This window comes from Malaclemys terrapin, chromosome 6 (assembly GCF_027887155.1).
Source record: "Malaclemys terrapin pileata isolate rMalTer1 chromosome 6, rMalTer1.hap1, whole genome shotgun sequence".
NCBI lineage: Eukaryota > Metazoa > Chordata > Testudines > Emydidae > Malaclemys > Malaclemys terrapin.
The window spans coordinates 1,137,315-1,163,244 of record NC_071510.1 but is presented as its reverse complement, the minus strand read 5'-3'; the positions used below and the strand labels follow the sequence as shown (position 1 = coordinate 1,163,244).

Sequence of the window (25,930 nt, the reverse complement as noted above, 5' to 3'; positions counted from 1 at the left end):
ATTCCAGTGCTTCACCACCCTCCTAGTGAAAAAGTTTTTCTTAATATCCAACCTAAACCTCCCCCACTGCAACTTGAGACTATTACTCCGTGTTCTGTTGTCAGGTATCATTGAGAACAGCTGAGCTCCATCCTCTTTGGAACCCCCTTTCAGGTACACCTCTACCTCGATATAACGCGACCCGATATAACACAAATTCGGATATAACACGGTAAAGCAGTGCTCTGGGTGGGGCGGGGCTGCGCACTCCGGTGGATCAAAGCAAGTTCAATATAATGCGGTTTCACCTATAACGCGGTAAGATTTTTTGGCTCCCAAGGACAGCGTTATATCAGGGTAGAAGTGTAGTTGAAAGCAGCTACCAAATCCTCCCCTCACTCTTCTCTTCTGCAGACTAAATAATCCCAGTTCCCTTAGCCTCTCATAAATCATGTGCTCCAGCCCCCTAATCATTTTTGTTGCCCTCCGCTGGACTCTCTCCAATTTTTTCCACATCCTTCTTGTAGTGTGGGGCCCAAAACTGGACACAGTTCTCCAGATGAAGCCTCACCAACGCCGAATAGAGTGGAATATGATCACATCCCTCAATCTGCTAGCAATGTCCCTACTTATACAAGCCAAAATGCCGTTAGCCTTCTTGACAACAAGGGCACACTGTTGACTCATATCGAGCTTCTCGTCCACTGTAATCCCCAGGTCCTTTTCTGCAGAACTGCTGCCTAGCCACTTGGTCCCTAGTCTGTAGCAGTGCATGGGGTTCTTCCATCCTAAGTGTAGGACTCTGCACTTGTCCTTGTTGAACCTCATCAGATTTCTTTTGGCCCAATCCTCTAATTTGTCTAGGTCCCTCTGTATCTTATCCCTACCCTCCAGTGTATCTACCACTCCTCCCAGTTTAGTGTCATCTGCAAACCTGCTGAGGGTGCAGTCCACGCCATCCTCCAGATCATTAATGAAGATATTGAACAAAACCGGCCCCAGGACCGACCCTTGGGGCACTCCGCTTGATTCCTCACATTCTCTTTGGCCTGAGCTACACTTGCAAAGTTTACCACATAACTACCTCAGTGAGGGGTGTCATTTTTTGCCAACATAGTGATGCCGGTACAAGCCCTAGTGTAGATGCAGTTTCACGGATATAAAGGTGCCTTACACTGACATAGCTTATCTCAGGGCCCAAACCAGAAGCACTTTTATACAGTATAACTGTGTCCACACAGGGGACCGGGTTTGCTGCTTTCAGTTTGCCTGTCTAGTTAAATCAGCAATAGTGTAGACAAACCCTTCATATCCTGGGCAAAATGAAAGCACCCAGCTGTGACAGGGTGTGCCCCTCCCACCAGTCCTGACAAGGACCAGTTAGGTGACCTTGGTTAATGCAGAGGGCCAGGGTGAACTGAGAAGGAAGCCCCATGGGGGAGGGCTGCAGCAGCACTAGAAAGCTGGCAGCGGAGCACAGAAGGAGTGGCAGGGGAAGGAATCTGCAGTTGCTCTCTGGCAGGAAGGAAGCTCCTAGGAACAAGGAGAGTCAGCCCTGGAGTAAGGAGGCTGACAGGAGGCTCACAGAGGGGAGTGGCCACGGGGAGTAGAGGAGGCTCTGGCGATAAACCCGGAAGCAGGAAAGAGAAGAGAGGGAAGGGCTTGGGAGGAAGGAGCCCAGGGAAACAGCAACAGGGATGGGGACTGAGGACCTGCATTGTGGATTATTGGGTCTCAGGACTGGAACCCGGAGCAATGGGCAGGCCCAGGTTTCCCTGTCACCCACTGATATAGTGGCATAGAGCCCGAGCTGCGGCCAAACGCTGTCTGGAGTCAGCATCTGCCAAGGGATTCTCAGACCTGCTAACCCCGAAAGGGGAGACCAGGCTGGACAAAGATTATCACAAAGCGAGCAACGAGCAGCAAGGGGGCACCAGAACTAATTCCCAGTCCCATCCACAAGGAGGTGCACTAGTAGCGAGCAGCAACCCTGTTACACCAACAAAAGAGAAATCCCTGTGGCTCGCTCTCTTACTGATGCCCCCCTGGGGCTGTATCCGTGGCTTCCTGCCGATGGCCCCATAACCTATGCCCTTGCCAGGCTCAGGGAGAAACGGTTCATACCGATGCAAAATGCAAAAACAGCAAAACAGATGCACAATTCTTGGTCTTGCCGTTGATGATGCAGGAAAGGTCTCATTTATAGATCTGAAGTATCAGATTCCTCTTTGGTTTGCTGTTCACCTTTAAGGAAGCAGCACGTACAGCAATTCCTGCTGGAGGGACCTGACCTGCCTGGCAGGTATAGGCACACTGCACAGATAACCCTTCCCGCTCTAATACCCCAATACTGCAGCTTGATCCCTGCCCCTGCCCTGGGGGTGGTTTTATTTTGTTGCCAGGAGAGCTCTGGCGACAAAGAGTGGCTATACTGCACACCTTACAATGGCACAACTGTAGTGGCACAGCTGGGCCATTGTAAGGTGCGCAGTGTAGACGTAGCTTTAGTCATGTGGGAACGCATGCTATTTGCTACCTGCTGGAGAAGGGGCTAGGGGAGGTGAGGCGAGGCGGATTATAAGGGAATAAGAGGAAAAAATGCTGAATACGCCAGGGAAATGTGAAAATCCATACTATGTGGAAAAACAACAAAAGTGTATATCTGAGTCGTGGCTAAACTATCTTTGCACATAACTCCCCATCCACCCTGAACTGTTCCATGAATTGACAGCTTAGTCAGTAAACCAGCATTGCAGATAAACTGAGGCAGCAGGTGCATTTGAATGCCTTATTTGGACTAAATCATTTCACATTAGGTTAAGTGTTCACAGGAGGTTCTCAGAAGTGGCTGAATTTAGAACACAACAACTGCTGGCTTAAAGGTAACAGCGCCTAGAGCATGTAGGGAAATCAGAAGGGGAACACCCCCCGCACCCCGTACTGCACAGGAGAGTGGCTGTTACCAGATGCAGAGAAATTCAACTGCTGAAAGGCAGAGTCACAGCAGGCAGGCTGAATTCAGGAGACATCACTGAAGAAAGTCATTTAATGAGTGGGGAAAACAGAAATGGCAGAAGCAAAATGAATTGTGGGTAATTGTTAATATTCTGTTTAGCTGTTTCACAAAATTAGTTGATGGAAAACAAAAACACCCATTCAAACAAAAAGCTCGCAACTGGCATGTAGTTCAGTTGGGCTTGAAATACTGACCACACTGCTATTTCTATAAGAAGGTGCTTTTGGCAGGAGAAGAATGTCTGTACCAGGCAAATTAGTCGAAACAATAGTTAAGAATAAAATTGTCCGACACATAGAAAAACAAACTGTTGAGCAATAGTCAACATGGTTTCTGTAAAGGGAAATCGTGTCTTACTAATCTATTAGAATTCTTTGAAGGGGTCAACAAACATGTGGACAAGGGGGATCCAGTGGACATAGTGTACTTAGATTTCCAGAAAGCCTTTGACAAGGTCCCTCACCAAAGGCTCTTATGTAAATTAAGCTGCCATGGGATAAAAGGGAAGGTCCTTTCATGGATTGAGAACTGGTTAAAAGATAGGGAACAAAGGGTAGGAATAAATGGTAAATTCTCAGAATGGAGAGGGGTAACTAATGGTGTTCCCCAAGGGTCAGTCCTTGGACCGATCCTATTCAACTTATTCATAAATGATCTGGAGAAAGGGGTAAACAGTGAGGTGGCAAAGTTTGCAGATGATACTAAACTGCTAAAGATAGTTAAGACCAAAGCAGACTGTGAAGAACTTCAAAAAGATCTCACAAAACTAAGTGTTTGGGCAACAAAATGGCAAATGAAATTTAATGTGGATAAATGTAAAGTAATGCACATTGGAAAAAATAACCCCAACTATACATACAATATAATGGGGGCTAATTTAGCTACAACAAGTCAGGAAAAATATCTTGGAGTCATCGTGGATAGTTCTCTGAAAATGTCCAAGCAGTGTGCAGAGGCGGTCAAAAAAGCAAACAGGATGTTAGGAATCATTAAAAAGGGGATAGAGAATAGAGAATAAGACTGAGAATATATTATTGCCCTTATATAAATCGATGGTACGCCCTCATCTCGAATACTGCGTACAGATGTGGTCTCCTCATCTCAAAAAAGATATACTGGCACTAGAAAAGGTTCAGAAAAGGGCAACTAAAATGATTAAGGGTTTGGAACGGGTCCCATATGAGGAGAGATTAAAGAGGCTAGGATTCTTCAGCTTGGAAAAGAGGAGACTAAGGGGGGATATGATAGAGGTATATAAAATCATGAGTGATGTGGAGAAAGTGGATAAGGAAAAGTTATTTACTTATTCCCATAATACAAGAACTAGGGGTCATCAAATGAAATTAATAGGCAGCAGGTTTAAAACAAATAAAAGGAAGTTCTTCTTCACGCAGCGCACAGTCAACTTGTGGAACTCCTTACCTGAGGAGGTTGTGAAGGCTAGGACTATAACAGAGTTTAAAAGAGAACCGGATAAATTCATGGTGGTGAAGTCCATTAATGGCTATTAGCCAGGACGGGTAAGGAATGGTGTCCCTAGCCTCTGTCTGTCAGAGGGTGGAGATGGATGGCAGGAGAGAGATCACTTGATCATTGCCTGTTAGGTTCACTCCCGCTGGGGCACCTGGCATTGGCCACTGTCGGTAGACAGGATACTGGGCTAGATGGACCTTTGGTCTGACCCGGTACGGCCTTTATGTTTTTATGTTCTAAGAAAAGGATTTCCTCTTCGACCTGCAGCTACGAAATGCAGTTAGGTCATCAGAAGAATTCTTTTGTCAACCTAGCTTCTGCCTCTTGAGGGGCTGAGTTTACTACAGCACTTACTAAAACCCCTTTCATCACCATAGTAAGTGTCTACACCATGGCACTACAGCAGTATCGGTGCCCCTGTAGCACTTGCAGTGTAGATATACTGCAGCTCCAGTGCTTCTGCTGCTGCTCAGAGGTCCCACAAACTGCAGTGGAATCGAAACAGGCCAGAGACAGTCAGTAGAGAGCTTCCAGCAGCTGTTGTGCATCAGCGATATCAAGTCTTTACAACTGGCTAACTCCAGTGAAAACTACGAACTACCTTGTCTCCACAGGGGTGTCACCTCCAGTTAGCTGACTCCAGTTCAGAGCACAGCCTTTTTTGTAATGAAGAGAAGGTCTCAAAGTAAGCTTGTGGCTGTGAACTCCTGAAGGCCAGCTCTGCCATTCCCATTTTCTCTACAGAGACATAAGAGTCAGAAAGGCCCAAGGGGATTTCACCCCCCCCCCCCCCCAAAAAAAAAAACAGCATGTCCCAGTGTCTGCAGACCCGGGCTTACTGGGCTTATACTACGGGTCTAAAACCAGCAGTGTAGACACTCCTGCTTGGACTCTAACACCCAATGAGGAGGATGGGTCTCAGAGCCTAAGCGTGAACATCAGGGGTGGGCAAACTTTCTGGGTGGGGAAATTGCATGCAGGGCCATGAATGTAGGGCTGGGGCAAGGGGTTGGGGTGTGCGGGAGGGAATGCAGGGTGTGGGAGGGGGTCCAGTGTGCAGGAAGGGGCTCAGGGCAGGGGGTTGGGGTGCAGCATGGTGCAGGGTTTGACAGGGGGCTCAGGGCAGGGTGCAGGAGGGGTTCAGGGTGCGGGCTTCAGCCTGGTGCCGCTTACCTGGAGCAGCTCTGGGATGGCAGCAGTGCGCAGTGGGGCTAAGACAGGCTCCCTGCCTGCACTGGCCATGCGCTGTGCTGCTCCTGGAAGTGGCCGGCACCACGTCCCTGCGGTCCCGAGGGCGGGAAGGGGGGTGGCAGAGGGCTCCGCGCGCTGCCCTCGCTTGTGAGTACCTCCCCCGAATCTCCCATTGGCCGTGGTTCCCCGTTCCCGGCCAATGAGAGCTGCGGGAGGTGGTGCCTGCAGGCGAGGACAGCACACAGAGCCCTCTGCCCCTGCCCCCTCCCCCAGGGGCCACAGGGATGTGGTGCTGGCCGCTTCCGGGAGTGGGGCCGGGTCCACGGTGCCACGGCGGTGGCAAACCCCCGGGCCGGTTCCAAAGCCCTGACTGGCCGGATCCAGCCCACGGGTCGTAGTTTGCCCACCCCGGTGAACATCTACACTGCTATTTTAGATGCAGAGCACAAGCCCAGACTCACTACCATGGATCTTGTTTTGCAGAGTAGACATATGTTTACTCTGCAAGACCTGGGTAAATGATTCAGGCCTACTTGCTGCAACGAGCACGCGTAAGACTTTTCTGCACAACTTCAGGAGGTTGTGCAGGACACTGAAAAGGGAAATAAGAAGTGTACAACACGAGTTATTCTCTCCCCAGGCCATCTGCCGAATCCTGAGGATGCACTGCCTTTCCCTGACCTCCCAACTTATAGCCATTGCCTGCCAGTGCAAAGACTAGATGAGCCTGGCTGCACTCTGTAAGTGGCTGGAGGGACCACGGGTACAATCTAGTCTCTCTTTCAAGTTCTGGGTCTCTAGGGAGCCCTCCCAGCCTTGGACCTTGTCTGATGTTCTTCCTTGGGACGCGGGGTGCCACTGACACGGTGACACCTCTGAAGGCCCCACACACATTACCCCAGAGCTCCATCTAGGCTGTGGGCACTCTGGGCTTCTCATTTAACCCCTTCTGGGACAACATGGCAGGAAAGCAAGGCACACAGGCTTCATAGAGGAATTTCTCAACCAGATTCACTTTACCCTTAAAGCTTTCTAGAGTTACAAATCTTTGAAAACAACCCCAAGTCCTGAGATGCCCCCTCCCCTAGTCTGATCTCATCTCTCCTGTGTATTCATGGCTCATCAGCGTTTCAGGCTGGGCAGGATCCCTCCTGCACGTGGCAATGGCTCATCCCCCTACATATAGCAGAACTCTGCTCTTAAATAGGTCCCCTTCCTACCCCCGTGAGCTCCTGTGTAGGAAACCCTTTGTTCCACAAGGCTGGACTAGTAGTTGAGAGACAATTGGGCGGGAGGGATAGCTCAGTGGTTTGAGCATTGGCCTGCTAAACCCAGGGTTGGGAGTTCAATCCTTGAGGGGGCCACTTGGGGATCTGGGGCAAAATCAGTACTTGGTCCTGCTAGTTTCAAGGTCCCTTCCAGTTCTAGGAGATGGGATATCTCCATTAATAAAAAAAATAAAATAAAAAAAAAAATTGAAGTTCATGGCCCCAGATTGGGGTCTTGATGGCTTCTCAGTGATTGTCCTAAACTCCTTTCTGGACAGGGCAGTTGTCTGGAATGCAGCAGTACAATGCCTACAGGCTTGTGCAGTCAGCACACCCAGCATTCACACTTCAACTGCTAGCAGAGGCCCTCACCCTCCCTGATTGAACTAACCTCGTTATCTCCAGACTGATTCTTGCCAGCATATTTATACCTGCCCCTGGAAATTTCCATTACATGCATCTGACAAAGTGGGCATTCACCCACGAAAGCTTATGCTCCAATACATCCGTTAGCCTTAAAGGTGCCACAGGACTCTCTGTTGCTTTCTGGTCACAGGCTCACAGCACTGTTGCAAACAGGCTTGGCTGGGTAAACCAGAGGGGCATTGCTGGCACATGATGGCATATAGAACATTAGTAGATGTGCAGGTGAATGAGCCCTTGATGGTGTGACTGATGTGGTTGGGTCCTCTGATGGTGTCGCCAGAGTAGATATGAGGACAGAGTAGGCAACGAGGTTTGCTACAGGGACATGCCCCTCTACCATCTACAATAGCCAAACCGGACAGTCCCTCTGCAAAAGAATAAATGGACACAAATCGGATATCAGGAATGGTAAAATACAAAAGCCAGTAAGCGAACACTTCAATCTCCCTGGTCATTCTATTACAGATTTAAACGTCACTATCATTGAACAAAAAAAAAAATCAGAAAAAGACTTCAAAGAGAAACAGCAGAACTAAAATTCATTTGCAAATTTAACACCATTAATCTGGGCTTGAACAGGGATTGGGAGTGGCTGGCTCATTACAGAAGCAGCTTTTCCTCTCCTGGAATTGACACCTCCTCATCTATTATTGGGAGTGGACTACATCCACCCTGATTGAACTGGCCCTGTCAACACTGGTTCTCCACTTGCGAAGTAACTCCCTGCTCTCCATGTGTCAGTATATAATGCCTGCATCTGTAACTTTCACTTTATGCATCTGAAGAAGTGAGGTTTTTACCCACGAAAGCTTATGCCCAAATAAATCTGTTAGTCTTTAAGGTGCCACCAGACTCCTTGTTGTCAATGTTACAATGGAACCCAAGGTCACAGGAGAAGACAGAGATAGTGGCCTTCATCTTCCTCCACTCATTTCCTCCTAACATTTATTTTTCTTTTGCTTCTTTTTAAAAAGGGAGTGATGGATGGACCCGTCCATCCCATCATTATTTTTGTCCACCAATTAAGCCTACTCCAACACATCAATTTTGGTTCACTGATTTCTGGTCCCACACTTTGTTTGTTTGTTTGCTGGGCATGATCAGGTGGCATTTTTTGTTTGCACTCATTTAGTCTGTCTCACTTTTGCACCCTTCCCCAGTAACATTTGTTCTAGGTTACGGTGACAGTTTACGAACTTTCACTTTGTTCCCCACCCCCAGTTGAGTTACAATCAGAGTAAATTTGTAGGTCCAATTGTGACAATAACCCCCAGTCATGCTCCCAGAACCAGCCCACTGGCTGTCATTATGAGAATAACAAAGCCTGTAACTTGCCAAACATCATCAAATTAGGACATTCCGGGATGAAAAAGAAGTCTGAAAACAGGAAAAGCCAAGGATTTAATCAATCGAGAATCTCCTGTCTCTGGACACAGTATTTGGGACACTCCACAACCTCCATTTGTCTCTAAACATAAACTGGGCGTGCGGCCCAGAGAAACGAGCCATTCCCTCATAAAAACTGGCAAGAAGAATAAGTATATTACAAAATACTAGATATAGGAGATGGAAAACTTTCCCTTCCTTCCTCTGCTGTGTGTCACAGTCTGCTGTATTGTGTGAGGAATAGCTGGACCCTAGGAACGTACATTAACATTTTCACTTTAGCTTGCAAGTCTAAATATAGTTTGTATTGTTCAAGACTCTTATTTTAACCAGATTACAGGGATATAATGGATTACGCCAGGCTGCATGTTTTATCACTGACTGGGCTTGCTGACAGCCTGCTGCTAATGTCTGTGATTTAGAATTAAAACATGTCCCATTAACAAAGCTACACACCGAGCAGCAGGTGCCAGCTGAACTCACACCCCTTCTCCCCATTAAATGACTAACTTTTCAGAGTTGTGGGCTATTAGCAGTGGTGGTGGTGAATGGGGGAGGGAGACATAGGAGTAAGGAGTAACGTTAAATATACTCTGAGGACGAAATTCTGTCTTGATTTACACCAGTGTAATTCCATGAAGAGGCACAAATCAGAGCAGAAATTGGTCCCAGGTGTCTTTGCGCTTATTGTTACATCCACTGCTGTTTCTTCTCTGCCATTCCTACTTTTGCAATGACTACCTTTTACTCTCTTGTAACAACTAACACACAGGGTGTGTCAGGAGTCTGGGTTGCCTCTGCCTTTCTAACATCCTGCTTGTGGTCTCACTCAGCCCCATATTCAGCCAGCTGGCCCACTCTGCCCCTGCCATAAAGGGAACGCACTTCAATTTGCAAGTTTCGCTTTGTCGCTCTCCTTGTGCGTAGGAGGAAGAGACCTGAGAGAATGGAGGCAATGCCCTGTTTGAAAGAAAAAGCAGCGTGTCAGTGAGCTAGAGGTGCCATTTAGTAGGTATTTTACCAAACAAAAGTGCATTCTGTGGCAAATTGCCAGCACTACTATGATGGGTCCCACGCTTTCTATTCCTGTGGGGGTGTTCAGGGCACCATTTCTCGCCCCTGATCTGGGGTATTAACTGTCCCACTAGTATCCCAGAGAAGGGGAGTGGAGAGGGAGGGACCCAGGCCCACCCTCTACTCTGGGTCCCAGCCCAGGGGCCCTAGGGATAGCAGCAAACCACTTGAACTAGCAATTCCTTCTCCTGGGCTACTTCCCTCTCCGGCCCTTCAGCTTATGGGGCTTCCTGCCCTCTCTCCGCTTGGGCAAGGTTTCTCCCAACCCCTTGTATCTGTGGAGTCCCTCTGCTCTGCACAAGCCAGGTTTCCCTTTATCTAGGGTCTTGGTCTTCTGGCCTGCCACAGCACTTCTCCAAACTCTCCTCTGCTTCCCTCCAAACTGCTTTCCACTCCAGCACCAAACCACTCTGTTTTAACTCCTCCAACTGTCTGATTGAAGCAGTGGGTTTTTATCAGGTGACTGGCTTCAGGTGCTCTAATTGGCTTAATGGCTTCAGGTGCTCTAATTAATCTGTAGCAGCCTCTTTTCCCTCTACAGGGAATAAGGCTCTCATCATCCTGGGGCTTACGTATCTCCCGTCTATCCTCTCCTGCTGCCCTCTGGCCATGCTGTATCACACTTCATAAACACTTAAAAACACGATTTCTGTTTTCACAAGATGGAGAGCTGGTTAGCCCTTGAAGTACTGCTCAGCACCAGCATGGCTACTGCCTGCATTTGGCTTTTGTTACCGTTCCACCAGGGCTCCATCTGTGCTACAAAGGGAGCTCGGCCAGGACCCACTGACAGGTTAGCCAGGCACCAGAACGCTGACAACATCCCAGCTACCCTCTAAACTGGAACCCAGTTTAGGCCTGGTCTGAATGACTGCGGCCAGAGCTGCCCTCAGAGAGCGAGTCATCTGGCATTTCTTAGTCCCCAATTCTGTAACTGAGTGCACCCACTTGCAGGCCCACTGCGGTCAGTGGGGCTCTGCCTGGCACAGCAGTATGCACAGACGCAACCCACTAAAGTGTCAGGGCCTTCCTCTGTAGGCTCTTTAGGCCATGGCCTGGATTTTCCTCAGGTATTCGCATAGCACCTAGCACTATCAGGCCCTGCTCCCCAACTAGCTCCTCTTGGCACTACTGCTGTACAAACATGATTAATAACACTACATAACAATATCCAGTCTGGCTGATTAGTTCATTGCACACTGCTGCAGCACAAGCAAACTCAAGGGCCTTGATGTTGTTTTTATTTATTTTAATCGCAAAGCCTAAAGATGAGTCGCTGATTGTCTCTTCTGCAGCGACCACAAATCCCACACACGCATGACACAAAGCAGAACCCATGTCACAACATGGCTCTCCTCCAACGCACACGGCAGTGCTATGACTTCTAATGAAATCATCTCTTTTCATCCTGATAACTTTATAACAGAAATGTATTTAAAGTAGTAATTCTGATGGTGTAAAAATATGACGGAATTCCTGTCAGCTGATTTAACATCTGGAACAAACAGCTCCTAAGCACAACTTATCAGCACTAACCTAGAACATGTGCTATTTCTGAACGTGGTTTGGAAGACAGGTGTAACCAGAGATATGAATATTTTAGAGCAAGGCGCCATGATGCCAACACAACTTCCTCACTACATTATAAACGCATTAAAGTAACATTTTCACCTCCCTGTCAACGTAAAAAAACAAGTAACATGTTAGCAAATGATCACTCCATTGTGCCAGCCATAAATCACAAGACTGCCCAAAACAAAGCAAGCAAAGATCCTCTAATGTGCATAATTGTACTAAAGGGCTTTTCATTGATTTATTTTAATCAACTGCTTACGTGGTGGATTCATCGGTAGCATGTAAAAGAATAACCTACGTTAGGGACTTCTGGCCCCAAAAGACAAAGTGTCTATTTTATGGTGAGTTATCCTAACACAGAGGATAAGTTATCCTCCCCAAGGATCTTATCACCCCCTCTGCCCCCTTTCTTTTGAGGGGAGTGGGGAAGGACAAGCTCATAATAATCTCACCAAACCATCCAAACATAAGAGTCCTAAGAGGAGAGGAGAGGAGAGAGCAGGGTGGATAAAAAATCAATGATTTTTTTGTTAAATTAAAAAAAAAAAAAAAAAGCCAGATTTTTTTTAATTTAAATCATTTTTTTGATAAAATGCTTTTGGAGAAAAAAACGTATCTAAAGATAAAGATACATTGTAGCTCAACGATATCACATCATGGACTAGGAATTATAAATTCTAATTCTATAGTGTGAGACAATATATTCATGTAATGTTTAGGAAGTTTTGAAAATTAATTCCAATAGTTCATGGATTAGGGACCCAATCTTATGCGGTTCCAGGGGCTTAGATTATTTAGATTAATCTTTCTATCTACCCAATGGGACTCAGTGCTCAGTCTAGAAGATACCATCAGAGATGCTTAGTTTTGCAGTTCTCAAACTGTGGATTTGTGTCTCCAGAGATAACATGCTTGTTAACAGCAAAAAATGTTTTTAAATAAATAAATAATATAGAGAGGTGAGAAATAACAGACCTCAACTCTATTGTCCTTCTGCAAATTTGTGTACACAGAGTCAATCCCTTACCTCTCTCTAAAAGTGCAAAGTTTCAAAAAGTTCAATGAATAGAAGATTGTTGGGGGTGGAATAGATCTGGACAAGAAGAAATCTGGAGATAAATGTGAGAAGGGAGGGACAGGCAGTAGAAACAAAAGTGAAACTGTTTGAGCAGCATATTCCAGAAGTCTTGAGGTCTTTCTGAGTTGTAGCCTTCATTGATTTGAGATCTACCATACCATTCTCTCACTAGAAGGGAAAACCTATAATGGCAGCAGGCCATAAAAGAGAGCCAGTTTGGGAATATTTGAATGAAGTTCCTCTACCTGTGGGTAAAACAGGCACGCGTGCACAATGCAAACAGTGCAACAAAGAAATGCAAGGCCTGGTTGCCCAAATGAAACAACATCATGAGAAGTGTTCCTTCTCAGGAGGAAGCTGCGTTGGAGATGATGAAAGGAACATATCTGAACATGCAGGATCTTCGGGTTGGTAAACTTTTGTATTTCATACTTCTTTCCTATGGACTGCCTGTCTTCCTTCTGGATTATTCTTGAATTCTCATGTCTGAGCAAAAAATATAGTTGTTACTCTATGGCTCTATCATTTCAGATGGAGTTGTGATAAAAAATAAATAGGTGAAATAGGCAGATCTTCCTTTTACAATTTCAGCTTTAAAGTAGTACTATAGCCTGGTCTACACTGGGGGTGTGTGTGTGAAAGAGGCGCGGTGGAATCGATCCAAGTTACGCAACTTCAGCTAGCTGAAGTCGACGTACTTAGATCTACTCATCGCGGTGTCTTCACTGCGGTGAGTCGACAGTTGATGCTCCCCCGTCGACTCTGCCTCTCACTGTGGTGGAGTACTAGAGTCGACAGGAGAGTGCTTGGCGGTCAATTTATCATGTCTAGACTACAAATTGATGCCCGTCGATCCTGCAGGTAATGTAGTGTGACAGGGTCGGGCCAGATGGCTATAGAAGAGTGATAGAAGGCAGATATATTAGTCCCAGATTAAGCAGTTCCCTTTCCCCTGGGTAAGGTAACAGGGGCAGTTCCAGAACAATCAGGAACTTGCTGGAACAAATTAAGGCAGACAGGCTAATTAGGAAGTGGCCAAACTGAGGGCTGCCGTGAATCTCTGAGGCAAGCAAAATCCGCCAATAAGCGCAGGACCCACCAAGGCAGAGGAGGAACTTTATCACAGTAGACAAGCCCCGAGTATCAGTGAATGCAATGAGCAGTATGGTAATAATAATTAAATAACTGCATTGACTTATTTTGTTTTGGAGAATCCATCCTCAACATACAGGATTCTGAAGACTATCCACCTTCAAGGTCACCATCATTTTCTAGAGTTTCAGAGTTATCTGCCAATGATAGTATTTCAGTCACATCATGTATGTCACACAGCCATAGTATATCACCTGTAGCAAATAGAAAACAAAATCTCCATCATCCAGAAACAACCATAGAAAAGTTTGTGATAAGAATCAGCAGATTACAAAAAGAGGTAATTGAAAAAATTGCCCAGTTTGTTTATGCAACAAACTCTCCTTTCTGTATGACTGAGAACCTCATTAACATGGTTCAGTCATTAAGACCAGGACACAGTCCACCCAACAGAGCAGATGTTGCAGGCAAATTGCTGGATAAAGTGTATGAAAGAGAAATTGAGCAGTGTGCAAAAGGTCTAGAGAGTAAAATTGTTAACTGAGTCTTGATGGGTGGAGCAATGTCCACAATGATCCTGTTGTATGTGCTTGTGTGACAACAGAAGAAGGGAATGTCTTCCTTACCGAAACAACTGATACATCAGGAAATGCACACACAGCAGAATACTTTCAAGAAGTAGTAGTAACAATTATAACAAACTGCAAACAAAAATTCAAATGTCTAGTACGCAGCTTGGTCACAGACAATGCTGCAAATGTATCCAAGATGAGAAGATGATTTAGAAGATTTCAAAGAGAGTCCCAAGCTAATAACATATCATCACGGTGCTCATTTGATGCACCTCCTAGCCAAAGACTTCAGTGTTCCAGAAATAAAGGCTAATGTTGTTGAAATTGCAAAATACTTCCGTAACAGCAGCTGCTCTGAAAAAAGTGGGAGAAACCAAGCTAACTCTCCTGCAAGACGTGTGATGAAACTCAGTAGTGGACTGTTTTGAGCACCATATCAAGAACTGGCCTAATCTGATGACAGTTTGTGAACAAAATCGTGAAAAAATAGATGGCACTGTCACAGCCAAAGTTCTCAACATTGGGCTTGTCAGGAAGGAGTTAAAATTCAGCCAACATAAAGGATAGAAACTGCTGAGAAGCAAGGACATAAGTTATCATGTATTGACAGAAACTATCGATAAACTGAACTAAGAAGGAACAAAGCTTGTGCCCATGGAAAGAGACAGTTCAGTGAGGAAAACAGGATCGGGCTCAGACAAGCAAGCAGCAGAGGGGTAGCTGTGTTAGTCTGAATCTGTAAAAAGCAACAGAGGGTCCTGTGGCACCTTTAAGACTAACAGAAGTATTGGAGCAAAAGCTTTCGTGGGTGAATGCCCACTTCATCAGATGCAAGTAATGGAAATTTCCAGAGGCAGGTGTAAATCAGTATGGAGATAACGAGGTTAGTTCAATCAGGGAGGGTGAGGTGCTCTGCTAGCAGTTGAAGTGTGAACACCAAGGGAGGAGAAACTGCTTCTGTAGTTGGCTAGCCATTCACAGTCTTTGTTTAATCCTGATCTGATGGTGTCAAATTTGCAAATGAACTAAAGCTCAGCAGTTTCTCTTTGGAGTCTGGTCCTGAAGTTTTTTTGCTGTAAGATGGCTACCTTAACATCTGCTATTGTGTGGCCAGGGAGGTTGAAGTGTTCTCCTACAGGGTTTTGTATATTGCCATTCCTGATATCTGACTTACGTCCATTTATCCTCTTGCGTAGTGACTGTCCAGTTTGGCCAATGTACATAGCAGAGGGGCATTGCTGGCATATGATGGCATATATAACATTGGTGGACGTGCAGGTGAATGAGCCGGTGATGTTGTAGCTGATCTGGTTAGGTCCTGTGATGGTGTAGATATGTGGGCAGAGTTGGCATCGAGGTTTGTTGCATGGGTTGGTTCCTGAGTTAGAGTTGTTATGGTGCAGTGCATGGTTGCTGGTGAGAATATGCTTAAGGTTGGCGGGTTGTCTGTGGGCGAGGACTGGCCTGCCTCCCAAGGTCTGTGAAAGTGAGGGATCATTGTCCAGGATGGGTTGTAGATCACTGATGATGTGTTGGAGAGGTTTAAGCTGAGGACTGTAGGTGATAGCCAGTGGAGTTCTGTTGGTTTCTTTTTTGGGCCTGTCTTGTAGCAGGAGGCTTCTGGGTACACGTCTGGCTCTGTTGATTTGTTTCCTTATTTCCTTGTGTGGGTATCGTAGTTTTGAGAATGCCTGGTGAAGATCTTGTAGGTGTTGGTCTCTGTCTGAGGGGTTGGAGCAGATGCGGTTGTATCTCAGCACTTGGCTGTAGACGATGGATCGTGTGGCATGTCCGGGGTGGAAGCTGGAGGCATGAAGGTAGGCTTCAGATCTGGCTTCAGCACCCCAGCCAGCGTCCCCAGAGTCACAGCAGATAAGGGGGGACCAAGCACCAACTGAGAGAAGCGTAACCCCCGCCTCCAGGACTGACGATGCCACCAAAAGGACCAGTCCCATCTTCAGAATCCCCATGCTGAACCCTGCTGTGAGGGGGACCACCGCCACCTCTCAGGTCAACAACCTCACCAGACGCCTCAGCAACCTCATAAAAACCATCCGGCACAACACGGACATGAGATGCTGCAGCGCTCCCCCACAAGTAACCTCATGCCGCCCTGCCGTAGGAGCAACTAGTATCGTCCCCCAGGCTGCACGGCGAGATCCAGCCAACGGAGGAGCCTCCCGTAGCCCCCAGATCCCACAGCCAGACCCCACCCCCGGGAGACCCAACACCTCCTCCAAGGAGCCTGTCAGGGGGCAAGGGTGTGGATAGGGGTCGGAGCAGTCAGGGAACAGAGAGTGGGGGGGGTTAAATAGGGGGTGGGATCCCGGGGGGGGCAGCTGGGGGCAGGGGGTCCTGGGAGGGGTTGGTCAGGGGACAAGGAGCAGGGAGGGTTGGATGGGTTGGGGGTTCTGAGGGGGGCAGCCAGGGGGTGGGAAGTGGGAGGGGGCGGAGGCCAGGCTGTTTGGGGAAGCACAACCTTCCCTACCCCGCCCTCCATACAGTTTTGGAACCCCGATGTGGCCCTCAGGCCAAAAAGTTTGCCCACCCCTGTTATATTGGATTGAGGTCTGGTCACGCTAATGCTGATGTGCTTACCCCTCAGTTATAGTGACCAAACGTTGCATATTTGTCCTGATACTCACTCGCATAGCGAAAGCTTGTCAAACATAGGCCAGTGATTCTCGCATGCAGCCACCAGGGGCTTTTCTTGTGGCCGCAGCCTCCTGGGAAGTGAGTGGGGGGAGGTAAAGCAGTGGCCCCTCCCCCAGGGCTGCCAGCAGGAGTTGGACCCTGCTCCCCCTGACTCAAAAGCTGGAGGAGCAGGCAGCTGGTGAAGTTCCCCACTTTCCTGGGGATGGTGGGGCTCAGGCTTCTGGCATGGCAGGGTGGGGAGGCTCTGCCCACAGGGCTTCAGGCTCTAACCCCGGTCCCTGGTTGTGTGGCTTCTGGCTCTGGCCCCAGGCTCTCACACACACACACACACACACACACACACACACACACACACAGCATCACCCCCAGCCCCCGCTGCCTCTTCCGACCCCCAGCTTTGGTGTGGTGGTGGCAGGCTCCAGTCACTGGCTGCAGGGCTTCAGGCTCGGGACCTGGTCTCCAGATGCATGGCAGTGGGCTCTGCCCCAGATTCACCGCCCCCATATCACCCTTGGCCCCCCCACCTCCCCTGGCCACTCACCCACCACCCCTGACTCTCATTGCCTCCCTTCCCACCTCCCCATCCAAGTCTTAATTTGTCCCTGGGCTTGTGTAAGTCTGCTGTGAAAAGTAATATTAACAAATATCACAACAATCTTTTCACAACGGACTTACTAGCTAGCAAGTCTTTTTTTTTTTTAAAGGCAAAAAAAAAAAAAAAAAAAAGACAACAACCACCAAAGCACCTTATTTGTGCTCCTATTCTGTTTCAGTCCAGCAAAGAATAGAGACAACTGCACATTTTTTTATTATTGCGTCTGCAAGAAAACCAAAAAACCCTACATAAATAAATCAGAATGATTTGGACCTATATGTGCATGTTTATTGTTTTTCCTAAAGTTAATTAAGTATTTAGGGAAAACTGTCATTGCCACCACCAGCAAGAGTAGGTGGTTGTGCTCTGAGGCCATTAAATTTTTTTTGAGAAACCCTGACTTCAGCTATGTTTACACTGTGCCACAGCAGGGACTACAGGGTGTGAACTGCAGAGCAGACCGAAGTGTTGCTCTATAAGGGGAGGTCATCACTGAAAATGCTGCAGTGGCGCAGCTGCACCACCTCAGTGAGGATACTGTCTACACTGATGAGAGGGCGTCTCCCATCCAGGTGCTCCACCTCCACGAGAGGCTGTAGTTATAGCAACGGGAGCAGCCCGCCCTCGAGAGAGAGCTGTCTACACTGGGGGTTAGGTCAGTATAACTGTAGACCAAGCCCAAGGGTATGTTCACACAGGGATAGCCCCCCCGCTCTGCAATTTACACACTGTAGTCCATGCTGCAGCATAGTGTAAACATGGCCTAAGTCTGACAAGCAAGAAGTAAGGAAAGCGTTTCACCCTGGCGCCCTCCTCTGAATACCACAGAACAATGGCTAATTGCATCCAAGTGACCAACATCTAAACAGGTAGGAAGAATTCCAGCCACCCATGAGCCACCAGGATCTTTGGTCTCTGTCTGGCTACACTACAGCCTTTAGAGAGTCTGATGGATAGTACGTAACAGGATTTAAAAACATGCAGCCACATGCCATTGTACATCCATGGGAAGAGCAGCAGTACTGCACATACTTCAGGTAAAACGGTTAAGCTGTGGCACGGATAGCCCTTACGTCACAACCAGGCAAGTCTTTCCAGGTAACTCCACAATTCACAGCACGCACACTACCTCCCCTGCCACACTGTATACAAACTGGCTACTTCCTAATAGGGAAACAAGCAGATTGAATAAGTTGCAGTGAATATGGTGCACAAACTAGTATTTTTAAAAAGTGAACTAAAATGGCTGACAGTGCAGCTTCCTGGTTCAGGCAGGGAAACGAGTGCAATGAATCGGGAGGTACTCTCTTTCGGATCTCAGGATTCTATGCATTTGAAAGCATTTGACCTGCTCCTTCCAGGGGCAATGGAAAGCTCTGATAGTTAAACATTTTAACCTAGCATGACTATGTAGTTCAGATAGTGTAAAGGGAAGACATTTTCCAGAAGGGTTCTGATTTGTGCTTTTTGAGTTGACAGGACTTTAGCACAGTACTGGCCACACAACTGGTTTCTAAATGATGAAGAAAAAGTGAAAGACATGCCACAAAAAACAAAACAATGAACATGGTTCCTTTTAGTGACCTCAAAACCACCTCCAAACCAGTCATTTGTTATGCAGATGTGATCCATAAACAGCCTCTCAGTTAGCAGTAAGTGGTCAGCTCAGAACTTCCCTGAGAGTTGCATATGTTGAAAACCACATGAAGCTTCTCAAAAGCATTTTTAAAAAAATCTCTGGTTAAAAGGAGTCCTTATGTAAACATAAGAAACTAGTAACAGGCCAGGTTCTCTTTCTAATCTTCACATCACAAATGCCTATGGTTACCCAGTAGTAATATATAATCATCTAAAAGGCATTACAAAGTCAATGTATCAAGCTTCATTATTTAAGTTTCAAATAGTATCTGGCCTCTAGCAGCAGATGTTAATAAATAACAAGTTGCCAGAAATCCAAGGACAGCAGAGAGAATTCACATTTTTCTTATCTCACACTAATATGCAAAGTAACAGAGCTGTACAGCAGAACAACTGGATGTATTATAACATCACTGGGCCACAATCCTGCAAACATTTAGATACGCAAAAACTTTACTGCAGATTAACAAGTTTTAGAAGTCAGAGTAGGGTGACCAGATGTCCAGATCTTAGAGTCTTTGTCTTATATAGGCATCTATCCTCACCCCCCTACCCACCCGGGGTTTTCACACTTGATATCTGGTCACCCTAAGTCAGAGGCACACTAATACTGCCTCACAAGTGTGACTGTGTTCACTCTGACCATTGTTGCTTGAATATATTTATTTATGATAACACTTCATAACATTTATTTGTAGAATTCCATGCTGCCCACAATGTGGTAGATGCTGTCCAAACAAATACACCAATTATAGAAGTTCCAAAGTCATAGTCATAGAAGAAATATTTAATCTTTTCTGAGAAGCTGGGCGAGAACACTGGATTTTGGTGAAAACAATCAGTTTTTAATGGATTAGCAGACAGAGAATTAGCTAGAATCTACTGAAAATGGTTAAATGGCACAATCAAGAAATAACATTCTTTTGGAAAATAAAAAAAAAAGCCACCAAGCTGCCCCACCCCACCCAAGAACCCAAACAAAAAAACACAACATTCCTAAGAATTGTGGATCTGTAATAGGAAACTAAATAGTAACCCTAGCAGTGTGATGGTGAAACACTAAGGCCTTGGCTACACTCGCGGATTCACAGCGCTGTAGTCGCGCCGTCACCTCTCCGAGGGGAATAGCGTGCAGCGCTGCAGGCGCTGATTACACTGGCGCGTTACAGCGCTGTACTCACTGCGCTCAGGGGGGTGTTTTTTCACACTCCTGAGCACAGCAAGTGCAGCGCTGTGAATTGCCAGTGTAGCCAAGGCCTAAGTACAAGACTAAGTAAAATATTTATAAGTCTGAGAGGAAAAAATACTCTATTTTTAAAGTCTCTCTCTCTCTCTCTCTCGCATCTCATTAAGACTACCATGAAGAATTCTGGTAAGGTATGTATAAATATAAGTCATTCATCATTTTTTTAAATTGCTCTCTTCTCAGCAGCACACAATTGTTACTGAAAGAATATTTGGAGCCAAGGACTTCTCCAATGTGTAAATATCACTTTTTCCAAAGTTATTCTATGTTTGCAGTTTTAAATAAAATGCCATCTTGAAACACACACATGCTTTTCAGCAGCCTTCTAAAGGTTACTATTATGGGATCTGTTTATCCTACAAACCCAGCCATATCTGGGGTACTGTTCTGACTACAAAGGGTCCCAACTTCCAGGACAGTGGGTAAGACCCTGTCTACACTACAGGTTAGAACGGTGTAAGCAGGTCAGGGGTATAACCCTGTCAGAGCCAGGTCTCCCAACAGTTGTATAAGTAGCATAGACAGCTCTTAATCTGAAGGTAAAGAACCAGAAATGGGTCATGCAAAGCATGAAAACAATTTTTAGTTGACCTTAGCACCACCCATAACTTCCTATTATTTGAAAATTAAATAAGCAAAGTAGCATTTAATATGAAATTAGACTAGCCCTAGTAATCTGTATTAGGATATGCTGCCTTTCTACCGTGAGATGAAACAAACGCAATCTCCACTATGGGTAAACAGCTCCCACTAAGTTTATGTAAGGGAGGTGAGCTAAAATGGTTACAAATAAACCTCCTGGAAGACACAGTAGGAACAGGCACTTGAACTAACATTTGGGAATAAGGCTGAATCCAGTCAGACTAGCGGGGCTCAGCACAGCTCTCAAGACCCAGGGCTTTGTTTGGAGTAGTTAACTTTGGCTTGGGTGGAACAGCGAAAGGCCTAACACTGACTTCAGGACACTGTTCTTCAGTCCCTGACGGTTCTGTTCATGAACCCTATTTTAAGGAGTTTCTCAACATAAGCTTGATATGGAGTCATATATTTGTCTTATTGTGCTCTACTGACACTAGTAAAATATTTAACACAAACTAGTCTCATTTCATCCTTTGGGGTGTTACATGATTTTAAATACAGATTTCACGGATTTAGGACGTGAGAAGGCTGTCTCGGGATGAAAAACGTGTGTATAACGCCTCGGGCAGACAACGAGCCAGCTCTCACGCTTGGAGCCTGGGGATAGGCAGGAGAGACGAGGTGGGGTTTGAGGAGTTGGCTGAACTCACCGAGCTGTGCCTGTATACGAGGGGACCTAGGAAAGCCGTGGTTTGGAGCGGAGAACTGAAGGGGGGAGCTGCGCGCATAGGTGATGAGATTAATGACAAAGCCGATTTCACCAACATTTCACCACTTCCAGAGACAAAAGGACTCGTGAGCCTGACGCTTCCTGCCCCTGGGCCAGCAGCTAGCGGCCAGGGTCACCGCCTACCCGCCGCCCGCAGGCAGCGCTTTAGTTGTACGCAGTTGGGGTCGCGCTGTTGGGTTACAGACCCCGGAGCGCGGCACAGGGGGAAGCAGCAGCTCCCTTGGGACCGGCCCCTCGCCTGCCTGGCGGAAGGGCCGCGCGGGAATTAGCGAGGACTGCGCCGGGCGGGAGCGAATGGGTCTGCCCGGGACCGGGGGCGCTTACCCAGCAGCGGGGACGGGTCGGGGCAGTCCGGCGGCGGCGGCCCGGGCTGGGCGCGGGAGCTGTTGGTCGGCCGGGGGCTGCGCGGCGGCGGCGGCCCGGGCTGGGCGCGGTTGGCGGCCCCCTGGCTGCGCGGCGGCGGCTCGGGGTTGCGCGGCGGGCGCAGGTCGCTGCTGCCCGCCAGGTAGTAGAGCAGCGTGGCCGAGAGGTGCAGGGCGCAGAAGACAACGAGCAGCCGGCAGGCCCACTGCAGCGAGGTGCCGGGCAGGGCCCCGCCGCCCTGCGCCTCCTTCATGCTGGCGCGCTCAGCCGCGCGGGCGCATCCCCCCCTCTGCGCCGCGGCCGCCTCCCGGGAGTCCCGCTGCGGGGGCCGGCCGGGCTGGACTGGGGGAGGCCGGCCGGGCTCCTCCCCCTGCGGCGGAGAGCGGGGCTGCGCCGGGCTGGGCAGGGGCGGAGCGAGCCGAGTAGCGGGCCGGGCAGGCGGGCCCTGAGCTGAACCCACGGCCCGGCCGGGAGATCGGCTCCTGGGACCCGGCGCGCCCCGGTCTCGGGAGGCGCTTCCCCCCTTGCTCGGTCCCTACTGTCCACACACCCCAGCCCCCGGGTGGGGGGAGGGTTGCAATCGTGCTGGCGGCGATGGGGGGCCTGGAACCAGGTGTGACATGACATCTCCGTGTGGGGCTGCTGCCGTGTCCGGGAGGCAGGGGCAGAGGTGAAGGCCACCTGGCTGGAGACCTAACCTGAGCAGGCTTGAGGAGATGGTGACAGGCAGGGCATGACCTCCAGTGCTTCTGGAGGCCTGCGCTACCCCTAGCCTCCAGGGGAGCATTGGGCACCCGTGAAAGCCAAGCGAGAGGTTGGGGGTCACGGAGCACACTGAGGAGATGGCCAGTGGCAGAGGAGAGGGTCGGAGGTGGAGCTGTGTTTGCCCCTGAGGCCCGGCTCATCGCTCAAGTGTGAAAAACCCACCCCCTGAGCAGCATAGGCGCGGGGGGGGGCAAAGCTGAACAGGCAGGAGGCCTGTAACCCGAGTACCGCAGCCCAGGGCTGAAGCCTCGGGCTTTGGCCCCAGGTGATGATGCTCAGGCTTTGGCTTTGGCCCCGGGCCCCAGCAAGTTTAAGCCTGCCTTGATGATCCCATTAAAATGGGGTTGCGACCCACTTTGGGGTCCTGACCCACAGTTTGAGAACCGCTGATATAGAGTAATAGACCACAAGGCCAGAAGGGAACCATTGTGATTGGTATTGTTTATTATTTGTATTATTGTAGCACGTAGGAGTCCATGTCATGGCCCAGGACCCCATTGCGCTGGGCACGGCATAAATACAGAACAGAAGGACAGTCCTTGCCCCAAGTCTGATCAAATAGAAGCTCATGTAGGCTTGTTTAAGGTCTGTAATTTATAGATGTTTGTCCTCAAATGCTACTTCAGGACATTTCGTTTCTGTGGGGTCCCATCCCAAGTCCCCATATCTCTGTCTTTGCACCCCACCCTCAAAGACTCCTTCCAGGTGAGAAGAGCAGATGCAGCTCCTTCTGGAACAAGCCAAACCCTTCTTCATCACTTGGAGTAGCTCTGCAACCAGGGTATTCACCTGGCTGGAAAATGGGTGTTTGCAATAAAGCTTGACAATTTTGAAATTTATTTTTCTCTACAAATTTCAAAAATGAAATTTTGTTTATCTTTTTAGAAAAAATGTAGAACTTTTTCAGTGTCAATTCTCCCTCCCCATTTCTCCCTTTCTTCTTTCCATTTTGCCACTGAAAAGGGGAAAACAAGAAGAAAAAGGGAGAGAAAAACAGAATAACAAACTGCACATTTTTAATATTGGGGATTTGTTAAAAGAACAAATTCTTGGAAAAGTATTTTTTTACATGAAAATTTCAGTTTTAGAAAAAAGATCACTTAGAAATGAGAACAATAATTGTTTGAAATATTTCACCAGCTATATTGAGCATGCTGCTGCTGCAGTGTTTCCTGTCTCTGCTCACCAAGGAACAAGGCACCAGGCTGAAATCCTGAACTCAGATAGCCCAGACTCGGGTAGTCAATAGGTGGACGATGGGCCAATCTGGACCACCAGATGCATTTGAATGGACCCAGAAATCTTTTTATTTACTAATTGTTGTTGGTTTTTTAAATTATTTTCTCTGGAGTCTGGACCTCGATTATACCTTACCAAGAAACTTGGCAAAAAATAATTGACTATTCCTGGCCCAGAGGGTGATTTATTGCACTACCTTTGGTTGCCAGTCCAACTCAATTCTCTTTCCTGTAGTGAAAGACAATGCCAGCAGCCTGCCAGCTAGAGCTGGGTGAATTTTTTTGGATGAATAATTTACTTGCAGTTTCAGTCAAGCTGAAAATTATTGGTTAATTTGATATGAATCTGCTGAATAGTTTTAGCAAAAAAAAAAAAGAGTGTGTGTCCAGTCTACCTGGCAAAAGAGTTATTCTCATGCTCTCGCTAGCCAAATGACTATTCACAGTCATTCATAGTGGCAATTCATAGTCGTTCAAGTACCTGCTCCACCAAAGGAAAGCAGATTTGAGATTCTGTGGTGGTTCTTTTTTCAAAAAACAGTGCTCAGAACAGTAAGTTGTTTTATGCCTTCCATTTTTAGGTAGAAATGGATGGCATGAAATGCCCCAGTGATTGTAAAATGCCTCAACAATTATCACTTCATGTAAATTCTCAATATTTTCTCTCCTTGACATTGATGCATTTCGTGTTTACACACTTGACAGATTTTCATCACAAGTTATGTAAATCGATTACTCAGCCTGATCTTCCTTCACACGATCCTATGACTTACACCAAATTATCCCTGTGTATTTGTTTTCGGAGGAAGTTGCTTTATGTGACAAAAAAATATTGATGTTGGCTTTCTGAGTTAAATGGGGTTATTTTGTAGCAAAGCTCCATTTTATGGACTCCTCTACAAGTTTTGGACAGCATCGGCACCTCTTGCTTCACATTTGACTTGTCTAAGGATCACATACCTATATAGGGCATGGTCAGAGGCAAGTGGAGCTGTGGCATGGGCAGGTCTGACAGCTCCCATGTTTTCTGTGTCCATAGGGCGTTCACTTACTCCTGACAGCCGTGTTTTGGTGAGCCAGCACTTTTGCCACTCTGTTTCCTTTATCTCCCTCAAAGCAAAGGAGGCTGTTAGTGGTGCATTCAGGGCCTGGTCCTGCACCCATTGCAGTCAGTGAGAGTGCTTCCCGACTGCATAGTACTGCCTGTTCATTTCGCTGCGTCTGGAAACGAATGAAATAGAAACACAGACAGCTGACTTCTGAAATTAGACTGTGGCTGTTTTCAGCTAATCCTGTGGAACAGAGAGCTGTGTGACTCATATGCAGTAAGATAATGTCACACCCATAACATATAATGTACCATAACACACCTGGAAGTTGTCTGTGTGATCAGATTTAACCCTTCTAATGTTCTGGGTCTATCTGACCCCAATGCTCACAACAATGTAAAGAAAAATTTTTATGCCAACACCCGTTCCTCTTCTCAGGTAGGATGAAGTCAATCTTTCCCCATTGGTTTTATCATCCTACCTGTTGTGGGTTTTGTGTAGCAAAAAAAGTCACTAAAAAGGTAATGGGGTAAGTTCGACCCCTCAATGTTAGTTAATGGGGAAAATGAAAGTACTACACTTCCAAAGTCTTTGGTGGGAGGGGTCTCTTGGGCCCCAAACATATACACAAGTGTAAATAAAGCATGATAGGCAAACCACTGCTTCTTCTTTACGTATTCTCAAACTATGATGAGGACTATGATGTTAGCATTGGTCTTGTCTGAATACCTGTTGTGGTTTTAGAGTAGTGAAAAAAGTCACTCAAAAGCTATTAGGGGTCAGTTAGACCCCAAATTAATTATGCTGTATTCCAGCATCAGATTGTTTTTACTTTGAGGCCACCCTTATGATAGGATCACATGAATCTTTTAGTATGGTCTT

General features: G+C 47.2%; 1 protein-coding gene across 1 annotated transcript in view; it reads right to left on the bottom strand.

Moving 5' to 3' along the window:
• Positions 1-22,333, bottom strand: part of B4GALT1 (beta-1,4-galactosyltransferase 1) — a 74,573-nt gene extending 52,240 nt beyond the window's left edge. Inside the window, exon 1 of the mRNA XM_054031604.1 lies at positions 21,958-22,333. Within this exon, the coding sequence (XP_053887579.1) occupies positions 21,958-22,249 (292 nt within the window). The 5' untranslated portion in view covers positions 22,250-22,333. The remainder of the gene's footprint in view (positions 1-21,957) is intronic.
• Positions 22,334-25,930: the final 3,597 nt, after the last annotated feature.